Source organism: Scophthalmus maximus, chromosome 5, assembly GCF_022379125.1.
Source record: "Scophthalmus maximus strain ysfricsl-2021 chromosome 5, ASM2237912v1, whole genome shotgun sequence".
In the NCBI taxonomy this organism is placed as follows: domain Eukaryota; kingdom Metazoa; phylum Chordata; class Actinopteri; order Pleuronectiformes; family Scophthalmidae; genus Scophthalmus; species Scophthalmus maximus.
In genome coordinates, this window is record NC_061519.1 from 17,625,033 (window position 1) to 17,650,680 (window position 25,648).

Genomic DNA, 25,648 nt, shown 5'->3' on the forward strand with positions numbered 1-25,648 from the left:
TGTTTTGGTAAATTTATACTCATTTATTACATTTGTATTTTTTATGCTCCACCACTGTGTTGCTGTTTGCCCTTGGAAACAATCTCGTATTCAGTAACACAAAACGATATTTTTCACCTGTGAACCCTGAACAACATAATCCCACCGGCTCCATCAACTCTACCTGCACATCACAAATTTTCAACCCGAGACTCTCCCCCGGGGACAAAGATTATCTCGTCTGCACAACACGCCACGGAGCGGCGTGGCCGCTTTTTCAGTGAGTGTCAGCGAACTCAAACAGAAATAAAAGATCCACACAGGGCAAAAGCAGCCACCTTGGGGATCAAAATGGGGCCCTGGTAATGGAAGATTTCCCCCTGGAGAAAATAAGTTAGAGGGAAACAGTATGTCTACAGAACTGAAGTTGCCAAATAAAGGAGGCTCACAGTGGCCTCCACAGTAGCTCTCGATAGTCCAGAACATCCAGACCCTCACCCCTTCCTTCCTTTGGTTCCCGGGCACGTAAGAGTCTCATCTGAAGGCAGCGCGTAAACCGAAATTTACCAGACACACAACCAGACCTGAATATCTCCAGGGTACAGGAGTCTGTGTAGGAACATCAAGCAAAGAAGACAGAGGAGAACTAAAGGAGTCTCGGTGCTTAGAGTGAGAGCTTTTTGGGGCCATGGGAGCCATGAGGTAATTATTTGTCTTTGGCCTCAGGAGGGAAAGATCCTGAAATACTTGAATCTTTTTTCCGGTTACCTCATTAAAAGATCTTAAAGTTTAATGTACTCCTAAATCATGGAAAAGAGTCTATGTGCTTTTATCGTTTTTGTGCATGTGCTTGAAATGTCTATGTCCTTATATTGTGCCTTCCATGTGTTATGTTTTCATACGCATACAGTTATGTCATTGATTTATAAATTATCTATCGTCAATGTCCGTGTTTGTACCTCTGGGTTTTTTATTTGTCTCTATGTTATCTGTGTGACTTTTATCATTAATCTGCAGATGAAAACTAGCATGCATGGCTGAATCTGGCACATATGTTGGATTTACTATACGCATGTTAATGTGGATTGTCTATTTGACCAAAATTAAACATAAAAGCGTAAAACATGCAAATACTGGTCATTTAGAAAGACAAGAAAATGTCTTATGAGTCCAATGGAAGCTTTAGGTTTCCACGTCACACGTGTAATTTGTACATTAGACCACGACTAGCAACAGAACTAGTTTAATGTCACAACATCCTGATGTACGTGTGAGATTTAAGACAAGCACAGACAAACTCAGCAAATGAATGTGAAAACAACCCTCTGGCATCCTAATCTGCACACTGGCCGTGTAAATCATCCTGAACAACAGTGTGGAAAAATTACAGCAACAGTTTTTCACGAGTTTGTTTCATCAAAGCTTCTTTTGAAGATCGCAGTGATTTACCAAAACACCCGGAGGCACCTTTAAGCAAACAGAAGTTGAGAGCCGGTTCTCTGAGTGGATATTAATCAGATGATAAAACACAACAGCGAGAAAATTATGTCAACATGAAAACAGTAAAGTTGTTCATTAAGTATAAGCACATGGGCAGCTGGCTCATGGACAGAGAGGGATGCGCAGGGTGAGTCAGCATGCATTTACAGGGCATTAACCCATCTGCTGATCCGGTCCTTGTAAAAGAGACTTACGAGCCTCATGAACTTTATGTGTGCTCATCAGGAACCTACAAGAGGGTTATAAAAACGGAAAGGAGGAGGAGGGGGAAAAAGTTAACGCTGCGTTTTGGCAAGTACAGTAGTTATGTAAATTTGTTGGAGATAAAGCACGGTCACAAGGACAGTAAAGAAGGAATTAACAGCAACGCGTGCTGTACATTCAGATCAGGTGAGTAACAAATCATCAAAAAAAGGGGTAAAATAAATAATGTCATTCAGCGGGGCAAAAGAAATGATTATGAATCGCACACGAGGAGAGGGTAATTAATAAATCACTGCTTTTCCTCTATTTTTCTGAAGAAAGTAGCAGAGATACCGTGGGGAGTGATTAAAGGCAAATTAGAGGCGTCTGAATGAATAGTGCATCATCTAGTGCACGTTTAGGAAGATTTTCATCATCAGGCTCCGCCACATCTCCGAGGGACGCGCCGACTAACAAAAAATGTACAATCTAGTTTATGTTTAATTATTCTTTCTGTCTCTCTTTATTAGTACCTCATACTTAAATGAGGCATTTTACACACACACGTTCTCTCTCACACGCACACACATTAGGGCTGCAACTCACGATTATTTTCATAATCGATTAACCTGCGGATTATTTTCTCCATTAATCGATTAGTTGTTTGGTCATAAAATGTCATAGAATTGTGAAAAATTACAATCGTGTTTCCCAAACCCCAAGATGATGTTTTGCTTTTTCCACACACACCAAAAATGTTTAGTTCACTGTCATAGAAGAGCAAAGAAACGAGAAAATAGTCACATTTAAGAAGCTGAGAATTTTGACTTTTGGGAATAGAAGAAAAAAAAGGGGAGGATCACCAAAGTCAGTAGGAAACGTTGTGGACATGGACATGGATAGATGTTGGTACTGGACCACAGCGGTGGACAGACGGGTTGACACTGTCATTGTTGAGGCCCCTCTGCTAGAGCTGTAATAAGGTGCATATTATTTTATTCTTCACACAGTAGTGGTTGTAGAAATATGAAAATGTTGTGACAGCTTGTACACTGTCAGGTCTCTGCCTGAGCTCAGCCTCTGAGGGGATTTGAATGCATGTTATAAAACACTTGTGTCAAACTCGCATCATGTCAGAGCAAATACATATTTCAAGCATCACCGCAGCCACAAGGACAAAATCCTAGGACGCCGAGCTAGATCAATGTCAGCTGCTAAGCTGTAGCCCGAGTCTATCAAAGCCAGAGTCTATTATATCGCCTCCCGCTCCCTGCGTGACACTGATAGCATCAAGAGAAACATCTTGATGCTAGAAAATATGAATAACTATGTCCTTGAAGAGATTGTTAAATGCTCCTTAAATGCACAAATACACTGTATGAAAAAGCAAGTTGACACTTTAGCTTTTATTGATTTTTTGGGGGGTTGATGGTGGGGGGGATGACATTTAACAGAGAAAAAGAGAGGGGAATAACATGCTGTAAAGGTCTTTGGTCCGACTCAAAACAGGAACATTGTGACCGCAGGACGTCCTGAAGTGGCTGCGGTCCTGAGAACTCATTTTGTATGCCGTTGGAGTTACTGTGGGTGAGGTTGGGGTTAAAACGCAGAAGTGTTACAGTGCTGCTGTTTGAAAAACCTCAAGAAATTATTAGGTAAATAAAAGAAGGCGTGGGAGCTTTAAGTCAGAAAAAAAAAAATCCGACCCACACGTGTTATAATGAATCATAATAAATATTCGGATAAAATACACAATAGTTTAAGATAAATGTTTATCAAATTATATATATATGAATATATACACATAAAGGTGTATTAATGGTATGTTACAGCCACTTGGCAAAATCAGGACGTGCGTGATTGCACAGGAGAATCTTAAACCACTAAGTAGGATTCCCCAAATTCTACGTACACAAATACAACAGATCTGCTGTTTGCAGCAGAGTTTGCCATGAGAACGAAATTAAATTCAGTAAAAAGGTAGCGAAAAGTTCATTTTCATCAGAAACGTCAAGGAGACTACTGTAATCACCTCGTCCCATGAGTGGTTGTTTGTGCTGTGGAGGTCAATCTTTGTCTAATGGGGTGTGTATTAAATATGTATCTTAGCAAAAAAAAAAAGCTGATAATGCATGATGGGAATGAGTAAGCACTCTGTGCATTACACTGCAACTTTTGCTTAACCACAGATAATGCCTTTAAGGGGAGTGCATTGAAGTATTTCTGCTGGATCCTGCTTGTCTGATTTAATGTAAAAGAAAAAAAAAGGTATACATTTCATTTGAATACAGGTTGAGATGCAGTTGGAGTAAAAAGAAAATTATACAACTCCATAAAACTTAACTGCAGTGCTGCTAAATACATGTTTATGATGCCAAATTGCCCTTCAGTATGTCCCCAGAGACCGTCTGGTGATGAAGTTTACCAGCTGTCAAGTTCATACATATAATGACCATGAATTTGCAGCAAACTAACAACAACAACAACAACTTACAGCGGCGGCTGTCCTCTGAAGTGCTCATTATACCATCAGACAGTTTGAAAGCTAAATAAATAAATAACTACACGGCACTGACACTTCCTCAAGACTAAAAAAACAGCTTGTAATTTCTTTTTGAAAAAGTGCTCAGTTACACGCTGATTAAAAAAAGCAATGATCGAGAAAGAGGAGAAAGAAGAGAGAGAGAGAGACGCAAAACATGTTTCACGTGGCAAACATTTGACAAATGCAAACACTCACCTTCCACAGTCTCTCCACCCGGGACAACTTGCGTGTTTTCATTGTGACGGCGCGGCTGCATGTGAGTGTCAGGGTTAGAAAGAGAGCGAGGAGGGATGTGGACGCGGAGAGAGAGAGAGAGAGACGGAGAATAATGACCTGGTCATAAACGAGACACACCTCAGCTCTCAGATAGAATATTCCTGTTGTCAGCATCTCAGTACTAAGTTCCACACATTAAGTTGAAGTGTATGTGTGTGTGTGTGTGTGTGTGTGTGTGTGCGTGCGCGCGCGTGCGTGCGTGCGTGGCTGTAGATGCTGGCATGGACATTTTCCGACTGAAACACTGCCCCGTTGTCTTATAGGAAAAATACCACGTCATCAAGGAGACCCCGGACGGCCAACAAGAATCCGACACTGCTGAGGCCGCACCAGGGGAGGTCACGTCAGATCACCGAGGGGGGGTCAGACAGAACATGGAGTCTCACGTCCGTTGGCGGCCACGCTAATCCCCGAAACACAACCCTAGAGGAGATTCAGGAGGGACGGAGCCAAAGCTATCGGCCCCTTCACAACAATCCGCACTGAACCACTTACCTGGACCATTAGCTGCATCTCGCCGTTCCGCACAGATCAGCATTACACACCACATGCAGAGCGGGGCCACTTTATGGCACTTTTTAACCAGGCTTGTTTACCCCGTCTCTCTCCTCCACTTTTCTCCCTGGAGCAATTTACCCACAACACTGCATTTCTGTACAGATGAAGGTGCTGCCCGTACAGCTACAGGCCGAGGCAGGTTAGAATTTCCTCAGGTCTCGGGAGGTCAAATGGATGAAGATGGAGGCCCAGTGAAGCTAATACCTGTAAGGCGTCGGTAAGTGCACATACAGTACTATATATGTGCCCTCGAGGCTTCGCAGGAATGCTAAATGAAGTGTCAGCTGTGACGGCTGCTGAATTCTCTCCGCGCAGAGCTTCTTTTACTTGTGAATGAGTAAAAAAAACAATGCAGGCAAAACAAAAAAATATTGGTTTCTTCTAACTGAAAAACAACTCGGTAAGCACAAACGTACAGATGTCAGGCTTGATACTTTTCCGGAGGGAGCTGCATGTGAGAACACACATGTCCGCAAAGCAGCGAGCGAGGGGCGAGTTGATTGATTGTTATTGTCAAGTCCTGCAGAATGATCCGGAAATTGCTGCTGTTGTGAACGAGTCTGACTCGGACAACCTCCTGCTGCGTTCATCAAATGCCAAAAGCAAACATTTTCAGGAATTCATTGGCTGCAGGCCCCCGCGACCCCTTTAAGGATAAAGCAGTATAGAAAAAGGATGCCCGGATGTCTGAAGACAGCTGTTTGTGGAGCATTTTAGCAACTTTTAGCTCATTGTTTTGGTTGTACAGCACTCAATACACTATTTTGGTTGAGTTTAACTACTCTCATCAGAATTGTTTCTGGTCAATGCAAAAAAATAAAATAATTGACAGACAAATAAACTTGCTGGTAAGCAGGTGAACGTAGTGAAGCATTTAGTCGCTGGAGGGCCAGACATGTCCCTCAGAAGCTGGTTGAGACGATGGATGAATGAATACTGCACTGGAACATGACTCCAAATGGGTGGAAATAGGCCACGGTTCGCTAACACGTTAGCTGTAACAAAGTGATAAGACGTCACTGTTGTATCTTTAGACGGTTCTTCTGCCCCCAAAGTGGCCAAAAACTCGATTTGTGTACATTTAAACAAAAATTTATTTACACACCAAAAAAAACCATATCTGTAAAAGAGACAAATAATGAGATTTCCAGATCCCAGCTAAAATCGAATCAGCTCTTGTTCAGGTCGAGTGGATAACGTGGACGTCTCAGCACATGAGCCACACTGCGAGCGCAGCAAGATGCCTCCTTATACACACACCCGGCAAATAAAGTCTCTGTTATTCCAATGATGCATCAGCCATTCTGGTGAGGGGAGAGACATAAATCATCACAGTTTGGCTCTTGTGTCTTTGCTGGGGTACGATTTGACGGGCTGCCAGCTTCAGAATAGTGAATCACTCAATAACGCTCCCCGTTCTGCGCACCGCCGCTACACCAAACAATCATTATCTCCCCCATTTCTGTTCTGCTCCACGTGAGCACCACGCTGAGCATCATCAAAAGTCGGCGCTCGACTCCCAGCTCAGGGAAAAAGCAAACTCCTTCCTCTCCCGTCTCCAGAGCTCCGGGTCTCATTCAGACTCCTGACTACCAGCTGGGAATATTGACTGGAGATGATGAAGTACATAAAAAAGCCTTCCAACACCCAATGTGACTGAGATAAATAAGCCTTCTGTGTTGGCAATGACCTACATGCACCTTCACACAAGAGGTAAGTTACCAGATCACGCACACAACACGACTAATTCAGAGATAAGATCCAACAAACAACGTATCACTCTGTGCCGAAGCTCAGCGACCACTTTCATGCTGAGCTTCCGACTGGAAGTAACAAGCTTCAAACGACCCAACCTTCATGGCCGGAGGGGACAGAACTCCTCTCCTGTCACCGGTGTCCTGACCAGAGTGCACACGAGAGGTCTGGTGAGGATGCCGTCTCATGTGTAATTCAACAGAAGTCTATACCGGAGCCTGGAGGCAGGACTGGGCCTGTTTAGTCGTGGCATCCTCAAGAAGAGTGAACCAACACCCGCCCAGCTTTGTTACATCTTGTCAAAGGCAGGTGCAAATAACTTAATTCACAAAGCCTGCCTTTCTTCTAACTGTTTCAATGGCATGGATGACTGGCGTGGCTCAATGCAGCACAACCCTCGCACTCATTAGCTACACGTCTGCCATTCATACGGTGACAGGTCGGAGTGTCTGATGTGAAAAAAGGTAAATTAACACGCAATTTGTTGAAGCGTAGTACATTTGTTTCTTGTGGGCAATTACATGTAAGTTATTTTTGGAGCATGGTCATCATATTAGTTCAGATTGTTAAGTATTATTCTGTTGGGAGGGGTTTAACTTGTCAATCTTTCACTCAGAATAGTGAGATTTGCTCTCGTCATCTTAGTTTTGTGAGATGACTTTTCTGCGGCGCCACTTATCAGTCGATCTGCGCCAGTGGGATCGTGGGTGTAACAAAGACAAAGAGTGATATGGGAGCTCACCAGCTCAGCCTCAAGACTTCTAATGTGAGCACAGTCATTGCATCAGGGCGGGATTGTCACCTCTTTGTCTGACTGTTGCAACACACGCACAAAGGTGATCGGTTGTTTCTGTTCTGCTTCCTCCCGGGATTGACTCCACCGTCGTATGACCCTGTTGACTTTTGCAGCGCTGACTTTTTTTCTCCAAATTCTGCATGCGTGCACGTGTTCACACCGGTTTAAATGATGTGATGCTTTGTGTGTCCGCGCGCGTGTGTCTCCCAGGTGTGTGTGTGTGTGTGTGTCGCTGCTGTATCATGGCAGGGTCGATGAGAGAATCTGCCCGTGTGACACAACAGATTACTGCTGCCTGGTCTCAGCCCAGAAAAACGTCTGCGAGAGGACTCGGGAGACATGGCAGCTCCACTCTGCTGCTCTAATTCAGGCTGACAGATATGTTGTAGGAGAAATTTCCTTCACTTGTTTTAAGTTCTGTCTTCATTAGTGACTTTTTGTGTTAAAAGAGCTGATATGTGTGAGCATGAAGCGTTGCTGCACAGTAACATAAGATATAAAAAAGAAGATGTCATGCCTGCAGACACTTCAACAGGACACACTGCAGCTGCAATGCACCTTCTGGTTTTCACTACACAGACTCTGCAGCTGATGATTATTTGACATCTAAATTAAATGTTCCAATCAAGCCACTGATGATTCTTTGTCTTTCTCTGTCAAGAAAAGGGTCTTTGTCTGTGTCTACAGGTCGGAGCAATCCCTCCGTGCAGCTGATGTTGCTAAGTGACCATGTAACCTTTCCAAGCCCAATGAGAATTTGACATTATCTTCCTCTTCTTGGATCTGGCTGACACATTTTTTAGCTCTGCGAGCTGGTTGGTTTTAGTTACAGAAGCTGTTTCGGAAAGCAACGTGGTTTTTCTCTTCTTTCTTGTTTTCGGAACACGTTCTGTGCCCTAGTGGTACCCAAGGTATGGTCTTACATTAATGTTGCAGTGCTAAATACTGTGTCTGAGTCTCTGTTTACAAGAGCCAAAGTCTCCCCGCCAATGCTGTATGTTGACATGCACAGCACAGTGTAGAGTGAGGCGCAATGATTGGAAGACAACAGTCTCTAGTGGCAGAACCGACGCATTGCAGGGAAAAGCTATTAAAAATATATTCCTGCATGTTTGGTATTTCAAATGTCAATGGAATGGCACCGTCTACTGAATAAAGACTCAAAATAGCAGACAGTGAAGTAAACCAAATGCTTGATCTACCGTAGCTACGCTCATAAAAGGAGCTGCACTGCTGATTATCAACAACTAAAACACTGAAAACATTGACTGAAGTTAAAAATTGAAACAAAACAAAGGAAAAAAAGAGAGACAGAGAAACAAGGAGAAAGGAAAATGGGAGCGAGCTGGGTTAAGAGACATTTATATTTAGCTGCACACTCATAAAGTTCTTAAAAGCAGCAGAAACCTTTAATGTCCACGGTGAAGTTACGTCTGTGGAGTGAACTGTTGCTCAGGAAGCCGAGGATCAACAACGATGGCTGACAGAAGGAGCTCTCTCAGATTTTGTTTTTGTGCTGCATATTATGTATTTTAAACTGGTTCAATTTTGACAACAAAGGTCGCAGCTACTGTTAAAATGAAAATATTTGTGGAACGTGAAAAGGATTAAACGTTCAATATGAATAAAATTGAAAATCATAATGCCCGAATGGAGGAGTCAATGACAGCTGATTTCTGTTTCTTTTAAAAGAGTAAAAAAAAAAGTAACACGAGAGACTGACGCTCAGCATCGGCCATCGGCAGGATCCTCGTCTCATCACGGAGTGATAAGGGACCGTCTGTATTTAAGCACTGACTGATCGCGCTGTCAGCTTGTGTAATAATACAGTTAATCACCGAGTGGAAGAGGGACAGTCTCACAGCGAGGCAGCAGAGACAGAGAGGCCAGCAGACATGCTGTTGACAGGTCTCGGGGGGTGGGGGTGGGGGGGAGGGTGAGAGGGACGATCAATGGAGTGTTGAGGTGCTGGGTGGGGGATGGATGACCTGCTGCGATGTCTGCTGGGTAAAAAAGGAGCAAAAGCATAACAAAAAAAAGACAGAGAAAAGAAAAACAGGTCGATAGTGAACTAGTCAGTCAGCAGCAAACAACACGCCGAACCAATGAAACAGGAGTAGAGGTTTATACTCGTTGGGGGCCAGAAAAACACCACGTCAACATGACGGTGGACGGAGCGCGTCGCATGACACGAGCAGAGGACACTCGGTGTGCGATGTGAGACCTGCATCATATCCAGATGGCAGTAAGAGCCACCAATGAGCAGCATCATGTGTGTGTGTGTGTGTGTGTGTGTGTGTGTGTTCCCAGAGCTTGCAGCCTCACCCTCTCCACCTTTGCAACCATGGCAACGCCGAGCCAGAGGAACCTGCTGGGGATGCTGTGCTGTCCTGAGGGGAGGAGCTGCACTGGGTGACAGCACATTTGCCTTGTGTGCCTCTTTGCTGCAAACTGGTTTGGCTGGTCAGTAACGTTGCATTGCCTGTATTTCTTCTTTTATGTTTTTGGTTTTAACTTGTTGTGTTTTTTGTTGTTCACTGTGATCTAGTTATAGCTAATATTATGATTCTGATGAACCCATGAGGTTCAATATGTTTCATAAACAAAGGATCAGATGCGTATGGCAAAGGGGGTCGCTCGTAGAAACTGAATTATCACTTGACTCTGCAGTCACATTTGGCTCTAAGAAGCATTTTTTTGTTTTAGTTTTATGGCCGGCAGATTTACAGTTTTGGTTCAGCCTCACAGATCTCTTCAGCTTTAGCAGGCTGCTACACATGGCCTGCCCAGAACCAAATGGTATAAAGACAGTTAGCAACCAGCTGGTGAATACAGTGAAGCATTTGGAAGCTAAATAGACAAATATTTCCCTGAGGAGTCAGTGAAGACCAGACACAAGTTCAACATACCCAGGATATGTTTTTTACGTTATTTGGTTTAACTGATCATAACATTGTCCTTCGTGACAACCTGGACTAAGAAGCTGGTTATCAACTGTCTCAGTCAACCCTGGCTTTTCATATCCAGCTACATTACAAGCGTGTTCGCGAGGAAGAAGCGAAGCCGGAAATTACAAGCAACATCGTCAGAACCCTGAATTAAGTTCTTGATTTCATTTTGGATGACGGCAGCAGGAGAGCGGAGAGCGAATGGGAGAGAACGAGGGCAGCCTATCACATCTCTCTGCTCTCTTTCTTTCAGGTGGCTGTTCTCGCTCCGTCTGCCTGATTTATCTGAGCTCTGGACCTTGGAGGAAGCACAGAGCTAAACTAAGTGTTAAGACCAAACTGTCTCACTCACATCTGGAGTCTCATCATGTTGAAGGCACAGTTAAGTGCATGCAAGGACAGACAGTGTGTGTATGGCCAGCCCTGGGCAGTGGGTGATTTACTTCTTTATTTAAATCCTATTCCCCAGGATAATGAAATCATGTGGACAGGGACTCTACGTCTAATAAAGTCCTATATTCCCAACATGAAAGTTAAGTTAATTAAAAGATGACAACCAAGCAGGTACAATGACGCTTTAAAGGCTGGAAACACACCCTGAAATACACTGGTTACACTATATAAGCACTCCAGTTATCTCTGAGAATAAATCATACAGCTTTTCGTGTTCGTCCTCAGAGATGCAGCCTGTGTAACCTCGCGATATCAAAACCCCGTTTTTGCCACCAGCCTCCTCAGGGACAATAACACACTTTCTCTATGTTAGAAGGGCTTTTTTATACAGGGAAAAGCAGATTTTACACAGGAGATGATGTTAAAAAGTAAATATTAGAACAGTGTACTTTAATCACAAATCATTGGCCTTGGAGGGAAAAAAATAAAAATGCATTATAGCAGAGAATGCATGAAGGTAGCCCTGTAGGAAATGAGTTTTTTCCACAAATCACAATAAGCAAGCGGCAAGTTTGAGCAAAAAATAAATGTCTGCGACGATTAACTGTATAAAAATTGATTTTACATGATTGAGTTAACTCATCTACTGATTCAAGCCAGAATGGAATCAGTGACTGAAGTACAGAAGAATTCATATGTAGCTTGAGGGAAGAGTCTATGATTTCCCTTAATCTTAAATATTCATGACATGCAATATTGAAAATATAAATCCAAAAAAACTATAAAATCAAAGCCTCTGGATGATGAGTCTGGATGGTGAGGAGGAATTTTACTTTGGGATTTTGAAAGTTTAGTATTATTTTTTTTTATTGTTCTGTGCCACAGAGTCAGACCAATTAACTTTGCTGTTAATGGTTCAAATGAATGACAGACACTGCCCCTTTTGAAGGACTAATAATTTTCAGGGAACTTTCTATGAAGCTTGGTCAAATTTTTTGATTGAAGTAAGGAAGGGAATGCAATAGAAGCTTATAAAATACATCTAAGGGGATGTCTTGTCTTGTGTTGCGACATGTTGGAAATGTTACTAAAAAGCTTAAATGAAATGATTTCAGTGGGAAGTTGGCCGATATTCATGCGGAAGAAATTTAACTGACACATTTTTGTTGTGTCATTTTTCTCATTCGACATGAGGCACAGTGCTTTATGTTGACTATGACTCCTGTGGCGTGGTGTGTTATCTGTCATTATCACAACGTGAAACACAAACAAAGATAAATATTTACATTTTCTCTGATGTGTTCTGTCCATAAAGAGAAAGTCGATACAGGAGAGGTCATGAATTGTGTCCCTGGGGGCCAGTTGGAAGGTAAAATGGCAGCGTATTCCACTTTTACATAAAACAACAATTAACTAAGGACACCCGGGTTTCCGTGGTGGCAAGGAGGAGAAAGAACTGCTGCTGCCATCTCCCTAGGTGACGCAAAGTCTACCACAAAACACTGATGCCTGCACACAGAGCACAGCGACAATTAATCAAATCCTTCCGCACACACACACGCCTCTCCTACAAAGATGCAGGGCCTGCATTGTGTGAGCTCAGGCGTTTAGAAGAACACAGCAGCAAACAAATTAAACAGTTGTTTGCAAAGAAAATCTAATTCTCTCCATTTTCTTCTCGCCCGCTTTGAGCAAAATGCTTCCTCAAGCAGCCCAGCCACCGGGAGCTGCCAGGTTTCTGAAACAAGCTGAACAATCGTAAATATCTGGGTGAAATAAACTCGTGTCGTTTTCCAAGTCAATTTTCATCTTTTCCCTTCGCAAAATAAATTGAAACAACAATGGCTCTTTTTCAAACTCCCACTGGAGCCGGCGAGGCTGGAAAATAGCCCTCCATGAAATGGTCTGCACTTCTCCTGAGGCGAAAGGCAATTTCATGCTTCAGCACGACCCGGCTGGAGGGGACACCGGGACTAAAGGTGACTTCAAGGTTAACAGTGCAAACCTAATACATATGTGGGAAATCCAGCAGCACAATAACACACTCCTACAATGCAATCACAAAGTTAAATTGCTTGAGAAAACCATTACTTCAAATAATTATCTTAAAAGCGCCTCATACTGCATAAGTACTTAAATAAGCACAGGCTTTTGGACGACATATGGGAACGTGTAGATCACTGAGGAGCTGCTGTTTACCCAGGTGTTGTTGTTGTTGTTGTAGTTGTTGACAGCCCATGCGGTGTCAGTGTTCAGCCTGTAGCCAACCTTATCTGCTGATGCTCAATGTGACAGACATCAATAATTCAGAGGAACATCTCGGTGTTGGCAGCCATTTAAAGATAAAAGGTCGGCGCAGTGTATTTGTACGTGCTGTAGGTTTGAACTGGTGTCGACCACGACAAGCAACACACGTGTTAACACGTCTCTGCTTCAGGGAAACAAAGCACACACAGAAAAAATGGTTTCACCTGTTGGCTGTTGCTCTTTTGATCGTAGATTAAATCTGCTGTCGAAGTCTTTGGTTGGAAACGAACCGGCAACAACCTCACGATGATGTCGATGGAAACCAAAAATGTTACAAAAAGAAAACATTGTAGGGGGATGAGTTCAGAATCAGAATCAGAATCAGAAAAACGTCATTGATCCCTTGGGGGAAATTGGGCGAAGGTATGCTTATCTATTATTTTCATATATCATTCATTTGTGTGAAAATCTCAAACTGTTCTGCACAGAGCTGAGTTCTACAAATCCTCTGTATATATGTTGTTTAATTGCCCCCTTATATCTATTTAGTTTCATGTCATAGTTTCACGCAGACACGACAAATGTAGTGATGAACCAACAACAACGCCAAGCGTAATCCAGCAGGGCTGAGTATAGAAAAGGCCAATCTTCTCATTTCCACTTGATTTTAGCTCCAAAGGAAAAATCTCTTTCCAAAAGTGTGCAGCTGCTTTTCAAAACAATCACCAGCTTCAACCGTAGAAAAGGCTTCTGGAGTTGTTGTTTGTTCTTGAGAATGTTAACACTCACACTCACTAATCTGAAAACACTGGGCTTTTTTTTCCCCGCACTTTTGCAACCAAATGTTGATTTTCTGGCTCCGCTACAGTAACAGCCGGGATGTCGACCAGCATCAAACCCAAAACATTGCTATAAAAGATCGCTTTGTCAAGCGTCTGGGCGACGGGGCAGGCGGATACTGTCCATGTTCAGCCACGCTGTGCGACCCCCAGCACACCAGCTCTTTGGCCTCTCAGCACCACAGACAGCTCGGGAGAGAAGAGCACAGTCACAGACATATAACCGCGGACAGTCACGTCTGGCAGAGGCAAGTTTCCCAGCAAGGCCGGCTTTACGGAATCGTGGCAATTTGCAAATGTTGTTCTTTTCCCCACGAGTTCACGAAGACAAATTGCAATTGCAGTTAAACAAAAGAACCGTTTCAAGCAAACGTGCAGCTGCCGTAGAATAAAATCAAAATCCTCCTCTCAAAAGCTTCTTTGGCAGCCTGTCCTCAGGGGTTCACTTATATATATTTTTTTTTTTTTTTTTTTTTACTTATATATATACACACTCATATAGTTGAGTGTGTGTGTGTGTGTGTGTGTGTGTGTGTGTGTGTGTGTGTGTTACTGAAAAGGATTCATCTAAACTATACATCTGGATATTTTTCTAAGGGGAGGGGGGAGGTGGGGTCGTGTAGCAAGTAAAGCACAAGTGTCTTACGTCCTCATCCTCCCGCAGGCACTTCTTGCGGTGCTGGACGTGAGCTCTGCCGTCCACGACCTGCTGCTGGGGGCTCTTCGCCGCGCTCTCCTCGTCCGCAGCCTGTCCTCCGAGCAGACGACTGGCCTCGGGTGGGTGCGGGAAGGAATTGCTCGTGTCGATCTTCCCGGTGAATCTCTGATACAGCGAAGCCATAATACAGGTCCGGTGCTAATGGAGCAACTCAGAGCATGCCAGAGATGGAGACGGCTCTCGGCCACGAGTGCGCCTCTCTTGTTTGGGTCTATTGGTTTGCTGCGCGCTTCGAGGGAGAACCGATGGCAGGCGGCCACTTTCCACCTCCTGGGACAGATGGAGAGGGAGAGAGAAAAGGATACGGCGAAGACACTTGTCTATCAAACAAGCATCTGAGGAGCTGCTTGAAGTGACACACCGACGTCAGGCGCAAAATCCTTGGCGGCGATGCGCTCTTCGCCCTCTCCGGGCGCGCAGCAGACTGGGGGGCTGCGGGTGGCAATAGTTGCTCTCCTCTGCATTCACGACACGTTGTCTCTCCCTCGGCAGTTTCCCGATGCCTCCCTTGCAGCGGGCGCGCCGAGTTTCCGGCCAGACAGTCGACCCCCCCGCCCCTCGCCGGACTCCCGCTGATGGTCCACACCAAAACCAAAAAGAGCGAACGCTTGTGTTTCCACACTCTCGGCTCAGCTGTCGGCGCGGAGAGAGAGTGGGAACGACGCAGAAGAGCCCGGCGGTGGTGTCCGAGGACGCGCTCTGCATGAGAAGTGACCAGCTCTGAGCAGCTCCCTCTTCTTCTGGAACAACCGCTGTCATACGGGGCTCTGTGATCCTGCGAGCTGCTCTACGCGCAAAACACGCGCCACGAACTGCGCACGGTTTTGTTTTTTTTGAACACGAACGTCTCTGCGTTTAGAAGCTCTTTGATCACGAGGTCCGTTCCAATTTGATGATTTCATGAATGGAGTCATAATCCCGACCCCAGTCGTTGCGCACGGTCCCAGCGCAGAGCTCGGGTGCCTCTCTGTGGCGCGCCGCGTTAGAGCAGGCTGACCGCGGGGCCTCCAGGGAAGTCTGGGATCCTCACGTGAGACAGCACAACTTCTTGTTTACTGAGAAAAGAAAACCTGTCACAAATCAACAGGACGAAGTGACGGATGACAGAGATCAGTAGACCCATGACGACTCCCATTGGCCCAAAAAAATATCCAGAAATATCCAGCCAAAATGTTCATCCTACAGCAGGATGAAATGAAAGCAATTTATCTTTGGTGTTCATGCCAAATCTCGCTTTCACATATTTCTCTGAATCCCATCTAACAGTAATAATTCAAACCATGACAGTGTGTGTTCCTCGCCTTAATTTATGCGGGTTCCCTCCCTTTTGTCATACAGTTTCAGTCAGTTCACGCACAAGTGGCGTTCGGCTCATACACTACATTGAAAGTGATTTCAAGGTGCCCATAGAGGCGACAGCAATGCAGCCCTCTGGTAAATGCACAATATTGACAGGGACGGAAGAAATTTGAACACTTAAGACCCCTCTCCGCCGTGCACACGTAAGCCAAAGTGTTCAAATTTCTTCCGTCCCTGTCACGAATGCCACAGGCGAACACCCTCCGGCCTGCCAACGTGTCAGCTCAAACTATCACTCCACCGGGCCGAGACGTACTTTCCGGGAAATAGGTCATCTTCACAGGGGTACGACTTCAAAGTGGCTCTAAAGCACAGCTCAAAACAGCCCCTGGACATTCTGTAGAGTACCGCTGCTCTGCATCTCCCACTTAGTGGAATCAGGTTCATTTCATAATCTCTTTGCAAAGAGAAATCCAGACACGAAAGAAAAGAAAATATTCCATATGAAATTCTGAACAAAGAGCGAGTTTCAATTAATTCCCCCCCCCCCCCAAAGTCTTCGTGAGTCATCTCGAAGTCTGAAAGAACCGCTGGAGGCTCATTGATTCACGGCTTGAATTATGAATGTAACCTTTATAATAGGATATGTATCTGGAATACAGAGTATTGATTTCAAAGGTTTTTCCATTCATTCAAAAACAAGGACATAGAACATTACTGCCTTTGCCTAATTAAAGTTATTCCCCGTTCCTCCCGTCCTCTTTATTTTAAAATCAATTTTCCTTTGACTGTGACTATCACTCATAATTTAATTGAATCACAACTTTGTTTGATGCCTTTGCAATGCTTTTTAATTCTCTCAGCAGAGATTTATGTGGGGGGCTGAACATCTGGGCTGCCGGCAGCATCGTCTCCCACCGTGGCTCACTCATGGTCCCTGTCATCATTTGTTTCTGTAATTCCTAAATGCCTTTCCTGGGTCTGCGCACCCCTGGGGAAATAGGTCTGAGTCCCTTGACATCCATCCTAGCCTCTCAGACAGATGTCTTCCAATCTCCCTCACCTTGTTGGTGAGCCATTGTGAGCTGCCTGGCTGCTTTAACGCTCCCCTCAGGACCACGCCGGCAGAGCCTGGGCTCAGCTTGACTCCCCGTATCGCCTCCTCGCAGATACATCAGATGACTGGAGCTGCGCCTTTCCCCGCTCTCACAAAAAATTGCTGCAGTCAAAGCTCAGCATTATGGGTGGTAAAAATTGGAGAGGCTGTAATGATGATGATAGTTGAAGCATACATAATACCTCTGGGGGGGTTGTTGGAGCCGATACAAGTTCAAACTTACTTCAGGTGTAGTACGGGACACAGGCATAATACTTCAAGCAAATAACATCTGCATTTCAGTCTGAATGACATGATGCCCATAAGGCTCTGCTATGCAATTAACTTTGAGTTTTGATTCCCATGAGGGTTTGACATACAAAAGTTACCTGGTGCGCAGATGTTATTTTACTATATCAAGGCTGTCATGGGCTCAATGAACCACTCTGGGGCTGCCTGCAGATCAAATCAACACCACTGTGTAAAAGATACAGTATCTTTATATCAGTTTTGTGGAAGACTGAACTGGAAACAAGATGTCAGAGAAACAAAAATGGTGAACACAGATTTTGCCTGATCGAGCCCAGGTATAGGATGTTGTTGTCTGAAAGTAAACAGAGGTAGGTGGGTCAAATAGCTTGAGTTGCAGTTCAGTGTTACACCTGTACACGATGCATGACATCATATGCAGCTCTAAATTTACAAAATAATGCATTTGCAATAACTGCAATGGGACTACATTTCCATCAGCACGACACACACCACAACAACATGACACACAAATGAATTGGATGTAAGAGCAAACAGATCAATCAATGTGTAGTGGGAGCGCACTGATATCTAATTTCCTCCAAACATCACTCAGCTGAATAAGGCCACGACTGCATCTCCCTACATGCATGTGAACCGGGTGGATTTAATTACAGCCTAAACCATAATCGCATTTTCGCACCATTTTTCCATTTGGCATTAGCCGGCCACTAATGATTTCCCTTGATGCCGTGCCAAGCCGACCATGGCAACAAGTTTCTTCATCGTCCTGCTGCCCGTGTCGGATAACATGCCCCGGCTCTGCTGTGAACTGGATACATGTAGTTTATCTTCAAGCTCAAGACGGTTCATTACTGGGCTGCAAAGTAGTCTGCTCTCACATTGAATATAAATAATTTTTACAAATCCACTTAAAATGAGTTGTGTACATTAAATTTGTCCAATCATCCGGGCTAGTCTTCAAGCAGCAATTACAATACTTTTAGGTCAGAGGTTTTCAAACTGTGAAGCACGGCTCCCCAGTGGACACGGGAGAGTTGAAGGGGGGACATGGAGAGCGAGAGTTGTGACACCGACAAAGGGAGTTATTAGTTATTTTAATTTGGTATGTCCCCACTTAAATATAATTTACTCCAACAGCAACGGCCGTGACACACACACACACACACACACACACACACACACACACACACACACACACACACACACACACACACACACACACACACACACACACACACACACACACACACACACACACACACACACACACACACACACACACACACACACACCTCATGGAGGCAGTTGACCCAAACAGTGGCGCCCGGCTGCCATGCTTTGCATCAAATATTTTACTCTTTCTCCCCATCTAGATACAGAACACCGCCCGTTGCTCCCAGGGTGAAAACATGTTCCCCTGTCAGCGTTTATCAAAATGCAATTCTGCCTCACTGTGGGCCAAAGTCAATGGGACTGTACAGAGGAAAAACATTCCTCACCACTGCGTTACACGCTAGCACCACATTACAACACTCGGCTCATTTCGAGCCATGTAGCGAAGGTGAATTCAATTACTACGCGCTGCACAAATTACCAGGACAGACACATTCGGTCCAGGTCGTATCAAACTGATAATATGCTCACACATGCAGCATGAATGCATAGTGAGTCTCGTGTGGACACATTTCATGCGTTATTTTTTCAATTAAAAAATCCCTACATAAATTCACATAAATGTTAATATTAAAATGTTTAACTCTCTCTGAAATAAAAGTAAAATCATACTGTCTTTAACTGGTTTGCCTGGTTGAAGTTCACTGAGCCTGTTGCCTCTTCCACTGAGAAGAGAAGTGTTGAATCTTCTAGTACATTACGGATGAAGGGAAGTTATGTAGTGAGCCGAGATTGAAATGGCAGCAGATAAGTCACAGAGGAAACAGAGTTTAATGTTGGCTGATGTGGTGGAAAAACGTCTGTGGCTGTACGTCTGGAGGGGAGCAGCAGACTACAACTGTGGCTGCAGCAGATGATGAGGAGGAGCAGGAAGGAAGGAAGGAAGGAGGCAGATTCTCAACATGAGAGCGTGTCACTTGAAATGTACTGTCACACGCGTGTTTGTGTGTGGAAATAGAAAGTGTGTAGGGAAAAAAAGGGCTGAAAGGGGGGTTGCAATGAATGGAATGACATCGCTTATCACATGCAAAGTAATCTAAACCACTCTGCCTCTCCCGCTCTTCTTTCATTTCTGGTTGCATGCTTTTATCTGGTGCCTCAACATGTACTGTAACGCCCCTCAGGCAATTAATATTCATCACGGCTCTGCATACATTATTCACATACATTCTTGTGAGTTCAAATGCAGCATTGACCCTCTCAGTCCCAGACTAGTGTCACATTGTTTGAGCGCCTCACATATGTAGTTGTTTTTTTTCTTTCTTTCATTCCTTTATCTGAACAAAGACTTCCAATGATAACTCTTTGACTGTGACTTTTTGTTTTTGTTCACATTTGAGATGACTTTATTTGCTTGAGAACAACACAGTTATCCTAAACTACAATTCTTCAACAATCTGAAAACAGCGTGAAGTCAGTGTTCAGTCGATGCAGAGCAAATACTGTTGCTGACCTCGAAGCCATAAAATGAATTTTCACATTACGCAAACTGTAAACAACATTCACCAACATGCCAGCAGAGAATGTGAACCAATAATCTAAAAATATTCAAAGATTTCACACAAGAATGCACACATACTTCTATCCAACTTTATCCCCACAGCGGCCAGCTCTCTCTGAAGTCAAGAGATGGCTGCACGTCACATAGAATAACAACGAGGCACTAAGCACATTTTTAACCAACCATGCATTAGACGTAAGCACTTCAAAGGAAATTATAAAACGGAAAGCATTTGTCCATCAAGATCCTCAGAGGGGACACCGGGACCCGCCGCTCCCTCCCTGCCTGTCCAGCTGCTATCAGAAACAGCCAGCAGGCTTCTCCGTCAGGAGCAGGAGACTCGCCCATGAACACAGACATCCCCCGCCATGTGCCATGCATGCTAAAAAGGCCCCCTTACCCTTCTGGGAGGAGTGCTGGTGTCTATCTTCAGCTGGGTGGCGATGAGGACGGACATGGTGAAAATCGCCGCTTGCCTTCCCCCCTCGCTGTGCTCACACCTTTGTGTTGTGAAGTTGGGGCTGCTGGAGGTGTCTGAGAAGTTCACCTACACCCCCCCACCCCCACCCTCCCTCCCTCCTCCTCTCCCTCCCTACCCTAAGGCTCAGGGAGAGGATGACCCATGGCTCTGGGAGCCCGAACCGAAAAAACACCTCCCTCTCTCCTAGGAGGGTGAATCAATCACAAAGACACCGGCATTGCCTCCACGAGGGGGGCGACAGGGTGGGTTGGAGGGGGGGGGGTGTCCTCCTTGCTCAAGATGCTCCAAATGCTACTTATCCCTCCTTCCCTCCCTCCCTGGCTTGCTCACTTGCTTGCTTTTACTCGCTTACTCCTCCTTGCGCGCGCGCGCACACACACTTAAACTCTCTGAACAAGACTTTAACAAGAGTTCAAGAGTGTAAGTAAATTAGGTAGGCTCACACACACACACACACACACACACACACACACACACACACACACACACACACACACACACACACACACACACACACACACACACACACACACACACACACACACACACACACACACACACACACACACACACACACACACACACACACACACACACACACACACACACACACACACACACAAATTGCTCCTCAGCACATTAGTACCAATACTGCCCGTTAGGCATTTTCCCTTTGTGTGTGTGTGTGTGTGTGTGTGTGTGTGTGTGTGTGTGTGTGTGTGTGTGTGCATGTGGGTGGGTGGGTGGTTGGGTGTGTGTGTGTTCTCAATCTCAGTTTGTGCACATATCACAGAGAAATTGATCAATTCAAGTCAGCTTTGCAGTTGGGTTGTGATAAAGCACGAGTAATATTTCTGCTGCCTGCCGTCCATGTCACAAACCCCCCCACATACACACACACCAAACACACACACACACATACAGTCATACACACACATACGCCCATCAAGCCAGGCTAATAGGACAGGAGTCTGGCACGGGCGACACTGCAGCTTTATCTATGTAGAGTTTGTGCCGTGTGTATTGAATCCCAGGGCGGAAACCGAGTAACCAGTTTGTTCAGCCAAAGCAGGACATGGAGTCATGAGAAAAGAGGGAATGAAATGGCTTTAACAAAACTCGGAGAAGTGATATGTAATTCCCACTGCTTAATCTAATCTGCTCCCCTGAATACAACAAAAAAGACGGAGGAGAGAAGCGCCACACCTTGCGGACCAGGACGAGACAGGCACAAACAGTAAGCATTCATATCTCCTTCATTAAAAATGGTGCACAGAGGGAGCCGTGAATCAAGATACTGAGCTGAGTGTGAGTAAGGAAGACAAACAATATCATATCGTAGAACAGTGCCTCGTGTTTTACATTTCTCAGCTGTGGAAGTAGAGATTTAATTTTAACATTCATGAGAAAAAATGTGCACTAATTCAATATGACCTTGCTTACTTTTATTGCAGGGACAGCGGTATGTTTTACACCCTGGTTTGAGGCTTCGCAGCACTTCATAAATACTTATATTTAAAGTCAGCTGAATTTCTTTTCAACCATGACTCATGAACCAATTTAAATCAAACCCCCCCCCCCCCCCCCACCCCTCCACTCCCCTGCAGCTGCAGCAGTTTATCGCTGCTGGCTGCCAGGCTTCAGCTCATATTTTACATGTTTGATTTTTCACACAGGCAACAAACCCAAAGTGACAGCAACAGCTGATAAAGAGCAGCACTTTGTTAAAGGTAGGCGACATAATCACGGAACGTAAGGCGATAAGATGATACAACACAGGAACAAACAAAACAAAAAAACAGCTGCACATGTTACGGTCTTTTGAGTTGACCATACCGACATGCGAAGAGGATAAAGATGAACTAAAGTTCATATTTGCATGCACACCACAGGAGACGAGGTTTCATCTGATAGAGTAATTGCTCCAGTGGCTGTACCAGGGAATAATAAAGTCTTTTGAGCTAATGGAAGATATGCTGGTTGCGGTTATAGCCAACGCTGTTAACAAGCTGATTTTGTGCTATGACATTTCCCAGGGGTCCGTTAAACGGCTCCCTGATTGGTCATCTTCCACATTCATTTTTGTCACATTTACAGCCATGACATACACTCCTATGATTATGGACATTGCGGCTCGCAGTGAGTCGCTGTAATTGCAATTAGTGTAAAAGGTCAGAGCTGTTACTGCGGCCGAGCGCAGCGGTGATGTGGTGTTTTATCACACTGACTGAAGATTAACAATGCACGGCTTGAATTTCTTCACTTATTTACTTTCCCGTTCGGCAACATTTACATCCATCTGCAAATTCCCTCCATTTGTCGCCTGTCACCCGCGGATTTGGCAGAACATGAGCCGCTCTGAAATCATTTAATGGGCAAATGTCAGAACAAAACCTGTAATGAAGTCTGTGAATGACAGCACGGACAAATTGGAGGAGACGTATTAGCCTATGTGGGAATCCAAATGCCTTTTTCTTTTTAAATCAGACATATATGCATTTTCAAGGTAAACGCCTGAAGCTCTGTGTGGATATATCCACAGAGAAAGCTGGATTTATTATTCAATACTGTGGGGATACTGAAAGCATTAGTTTAAGGTTTGGCTTGTCTACGAGTGTCTGCTTAAATGGCATCTCTATGTGCTGAATTGAATTGATCAATCATAGACTGATCGATAAATAAGGCTCCTAAATTCCAAACAACTCTATGTGAATTGCAAGGAGCAATTCATCCTTAATAGTGTGCTCCTATTGCTTTTTCTTAAGAGCTTATAGAACTGAGGTCTAACTCCAAATTGTCTTATTTACGGGATTTATGTGACAGTGTGCATGCGACGTACATTAGTGTGTCTCTGTGCAATTCGAGTATGTAATCTAAATTCATAGCTTCATGTCCCATGACGCCGTCAAAACCTGTATGTCCTTAGCCCAGCTCTGATCTTGACCTTCAGCCAGACGACACTACCTGTCCCCGGCCAAGTGACTCAAGGGCCCCCAGCTTCCTCCACCAGCGCTCCTCCCTGTGGATCCAATGGATGCATGCCGCTGCACTTGGTATGCTTCTCAGACCAGCTCTTCTTTGAGCCGCGGGAAGGGCAGTGGTGCAAGGATATGAATAGAGAACACAACGCTGTTTGTCAGAATAGGAATGAGCCCAGGTCTACGTGCATATCGGGCGGCGGGGTGACTTTATCAGCTCGGTGCTAGCGGGTTTACAACAGACAGAGCTCTATCAGGTCATCTGTTACAGGCGACAGGTACAGATGGACCCCGCACCCCAGGGGGCAATGCAAGAGCGTGATTGCGTCCAGGATGAAGAGCTTTAGGTGCTCAATGGTGGCCGGGAGCCGCAGAAACCTGGACAGCTTTCACAAACGTGGTTCTCATCTACAACAAGCCTTCCCTGGAGAGCCGCAGCGCAGCACAGCAGTTAGCGGTGACAAATGACTGCTGTTGAATGGTGCTGTCCCCGGATGCCGGGGCGTCCCTGGTTGTTTTTCCGTCTCCGAATCTCATTTCGTTGAACAATAAGCTATTGTTCGCCCCTGCATTATCACTCTCAATATGCTCATTTGATAGAAATAAACAGATAGTATCGAAATGTGCTGGTTGGATGTGTGTGTATATGAGCAGAAAATGAAACTCATTTTGTAACCGCTAATAGTGGCTGCGGGCAGCAATACAAACATTTTGAGCAGGCGATGCAAAGCACAGTGGTTCAATGCAGAAACACAGAGTGCTCACTCGATGAATACAGAAAGCTTTTGAAAGGCATTTCATCCGCACATATTCCTGCTGCATACAAATTGTTCCAGCGAAAGTTTGCCTCTATGATTCCACTCCGGGGAACCTTAAAATGCAGCTCAAGGTGGCGGTAAATCTTTGACGCACACTTTCAAACAGCTCTGAGAAAAGTTCACTGAAAACCAACTTGATCAAACAGATTGAAGTTATGTTATTGTTCTCTGCCAACACACAAAATGCACTTCAATAACAGCATGCAACATGACTGAACAAATAGATGTATAAAATCCTCTTCACAAACTCTATGTGCGGGTACTGCAACTTGAAAGTCTTTGGAGAGTGAAACGGTGCCATCGTGGAAACAGAGAGCGCTGTCCGCTGACCGACTAACTCCCACCATCTCAGTAAATGCGAATGATGGAAGTCTAGACTTTAGAGGAAGAGTCTGGCCTCAGACATGTCAGCCATCAGGGAACACCAGAGGCAGCCAGCACAACAGAGGAGACAAGACACCGTGAGACTAAATATGAAGTGTATTTTCAGGCTTACAAAGTACAAATGAATGTCAATGATTCAATCAAGGCCATGTCTCCATATGATTAAATGATCCTGAGTAACCTCCTCACCTGATTTAGGTGCATTTCAAATAGTGGCTCTAGATGCACTTGTGTGTTCGGCGTCCTAAAATTCTACAAGCATCTGCCAATACACAGGTTCGTGAGACAGACTCGTTTCCAGAGAGCATTTTGGGGGGATGTTTGGATTTGTGTATCCTTGTGGGAGACATTTCATTATGAAAGCAGTCATGGACATCGCCGAAGAAAACATCAAAACCCCTTCAGCACAGCAGCGGAAGCAGCTCACAAACTGACATCAAACTCCGCACAAAATGCTCGGTATTTTATGTGCACTGCAGAGAGGATGCATTTGAACGCATATTTCATGTTATGATAGAAGCCATTTATCTCCATGTCACTCTATATGAAATTAAACTATTACTATATTGAGCTTCGTCCATTTCCCACAAACAGCTACATCGTCTTTCAAAGTTAAAAAAACACCAAAACATTCCTTTAAACTTTTAAATTAAAACTTCAAACGTTGTAACATTAAAGGTGAAACCACAAGTGATATGTAATTATAACGTGACAGATTGGATGGGAGCTCGCAACATCGAGTGATGCTCAGAGACTTTTGACCTCTGTCAGTGACGAGTGGCAGGTTTATTCCTGTCAGTGACTAAACTCAAGGTTTAAAGCCTAACCAAGTTTCATACTGAATATTGCTGCAATTATTCTACACATCTATTAAAGGGTGAAAAAAGTGGGGGGAAATTGGCAAGAAG

The 25,648-nt window shown here is 44.5% G+C and overlaps 1 protein-coding gene across 9 annotated transcripts in view; it reads right to left on the reverse strand.

Annotated features, from left to right (window-relative positions):
• The window catches only part of LOC118311237 (dipeptidyl aminopeptidase-like protein 6), an 81,462-nt gene that overhangs the window by 40,866 nt on the left and 14,948 nt on the right, over nt 1-25,648 (reverse strand). The window contains exon 1 of one of the 9 annotated variants that reach the window (XM_035634912.2): nt 14,666-15,602. The exons of 7 other annotated variants lie outside the window; for them this stretch is intronic. In XM_035634912.2, coding sequence (XP_035490805.2) covers nt 14,666-14,860 — 195 coding nt within the window. In that variant the 5' untranslated portion in view covers nt 14,861-15,602. Of the gene's footprint in view, nt 1-4,402; nt 4,509-14,665; nt 15,603-25,648 lie in introns of those variants that run through there. One more of the 9 variants, XM_035634913.2, reaches the window with a different exon arrangement.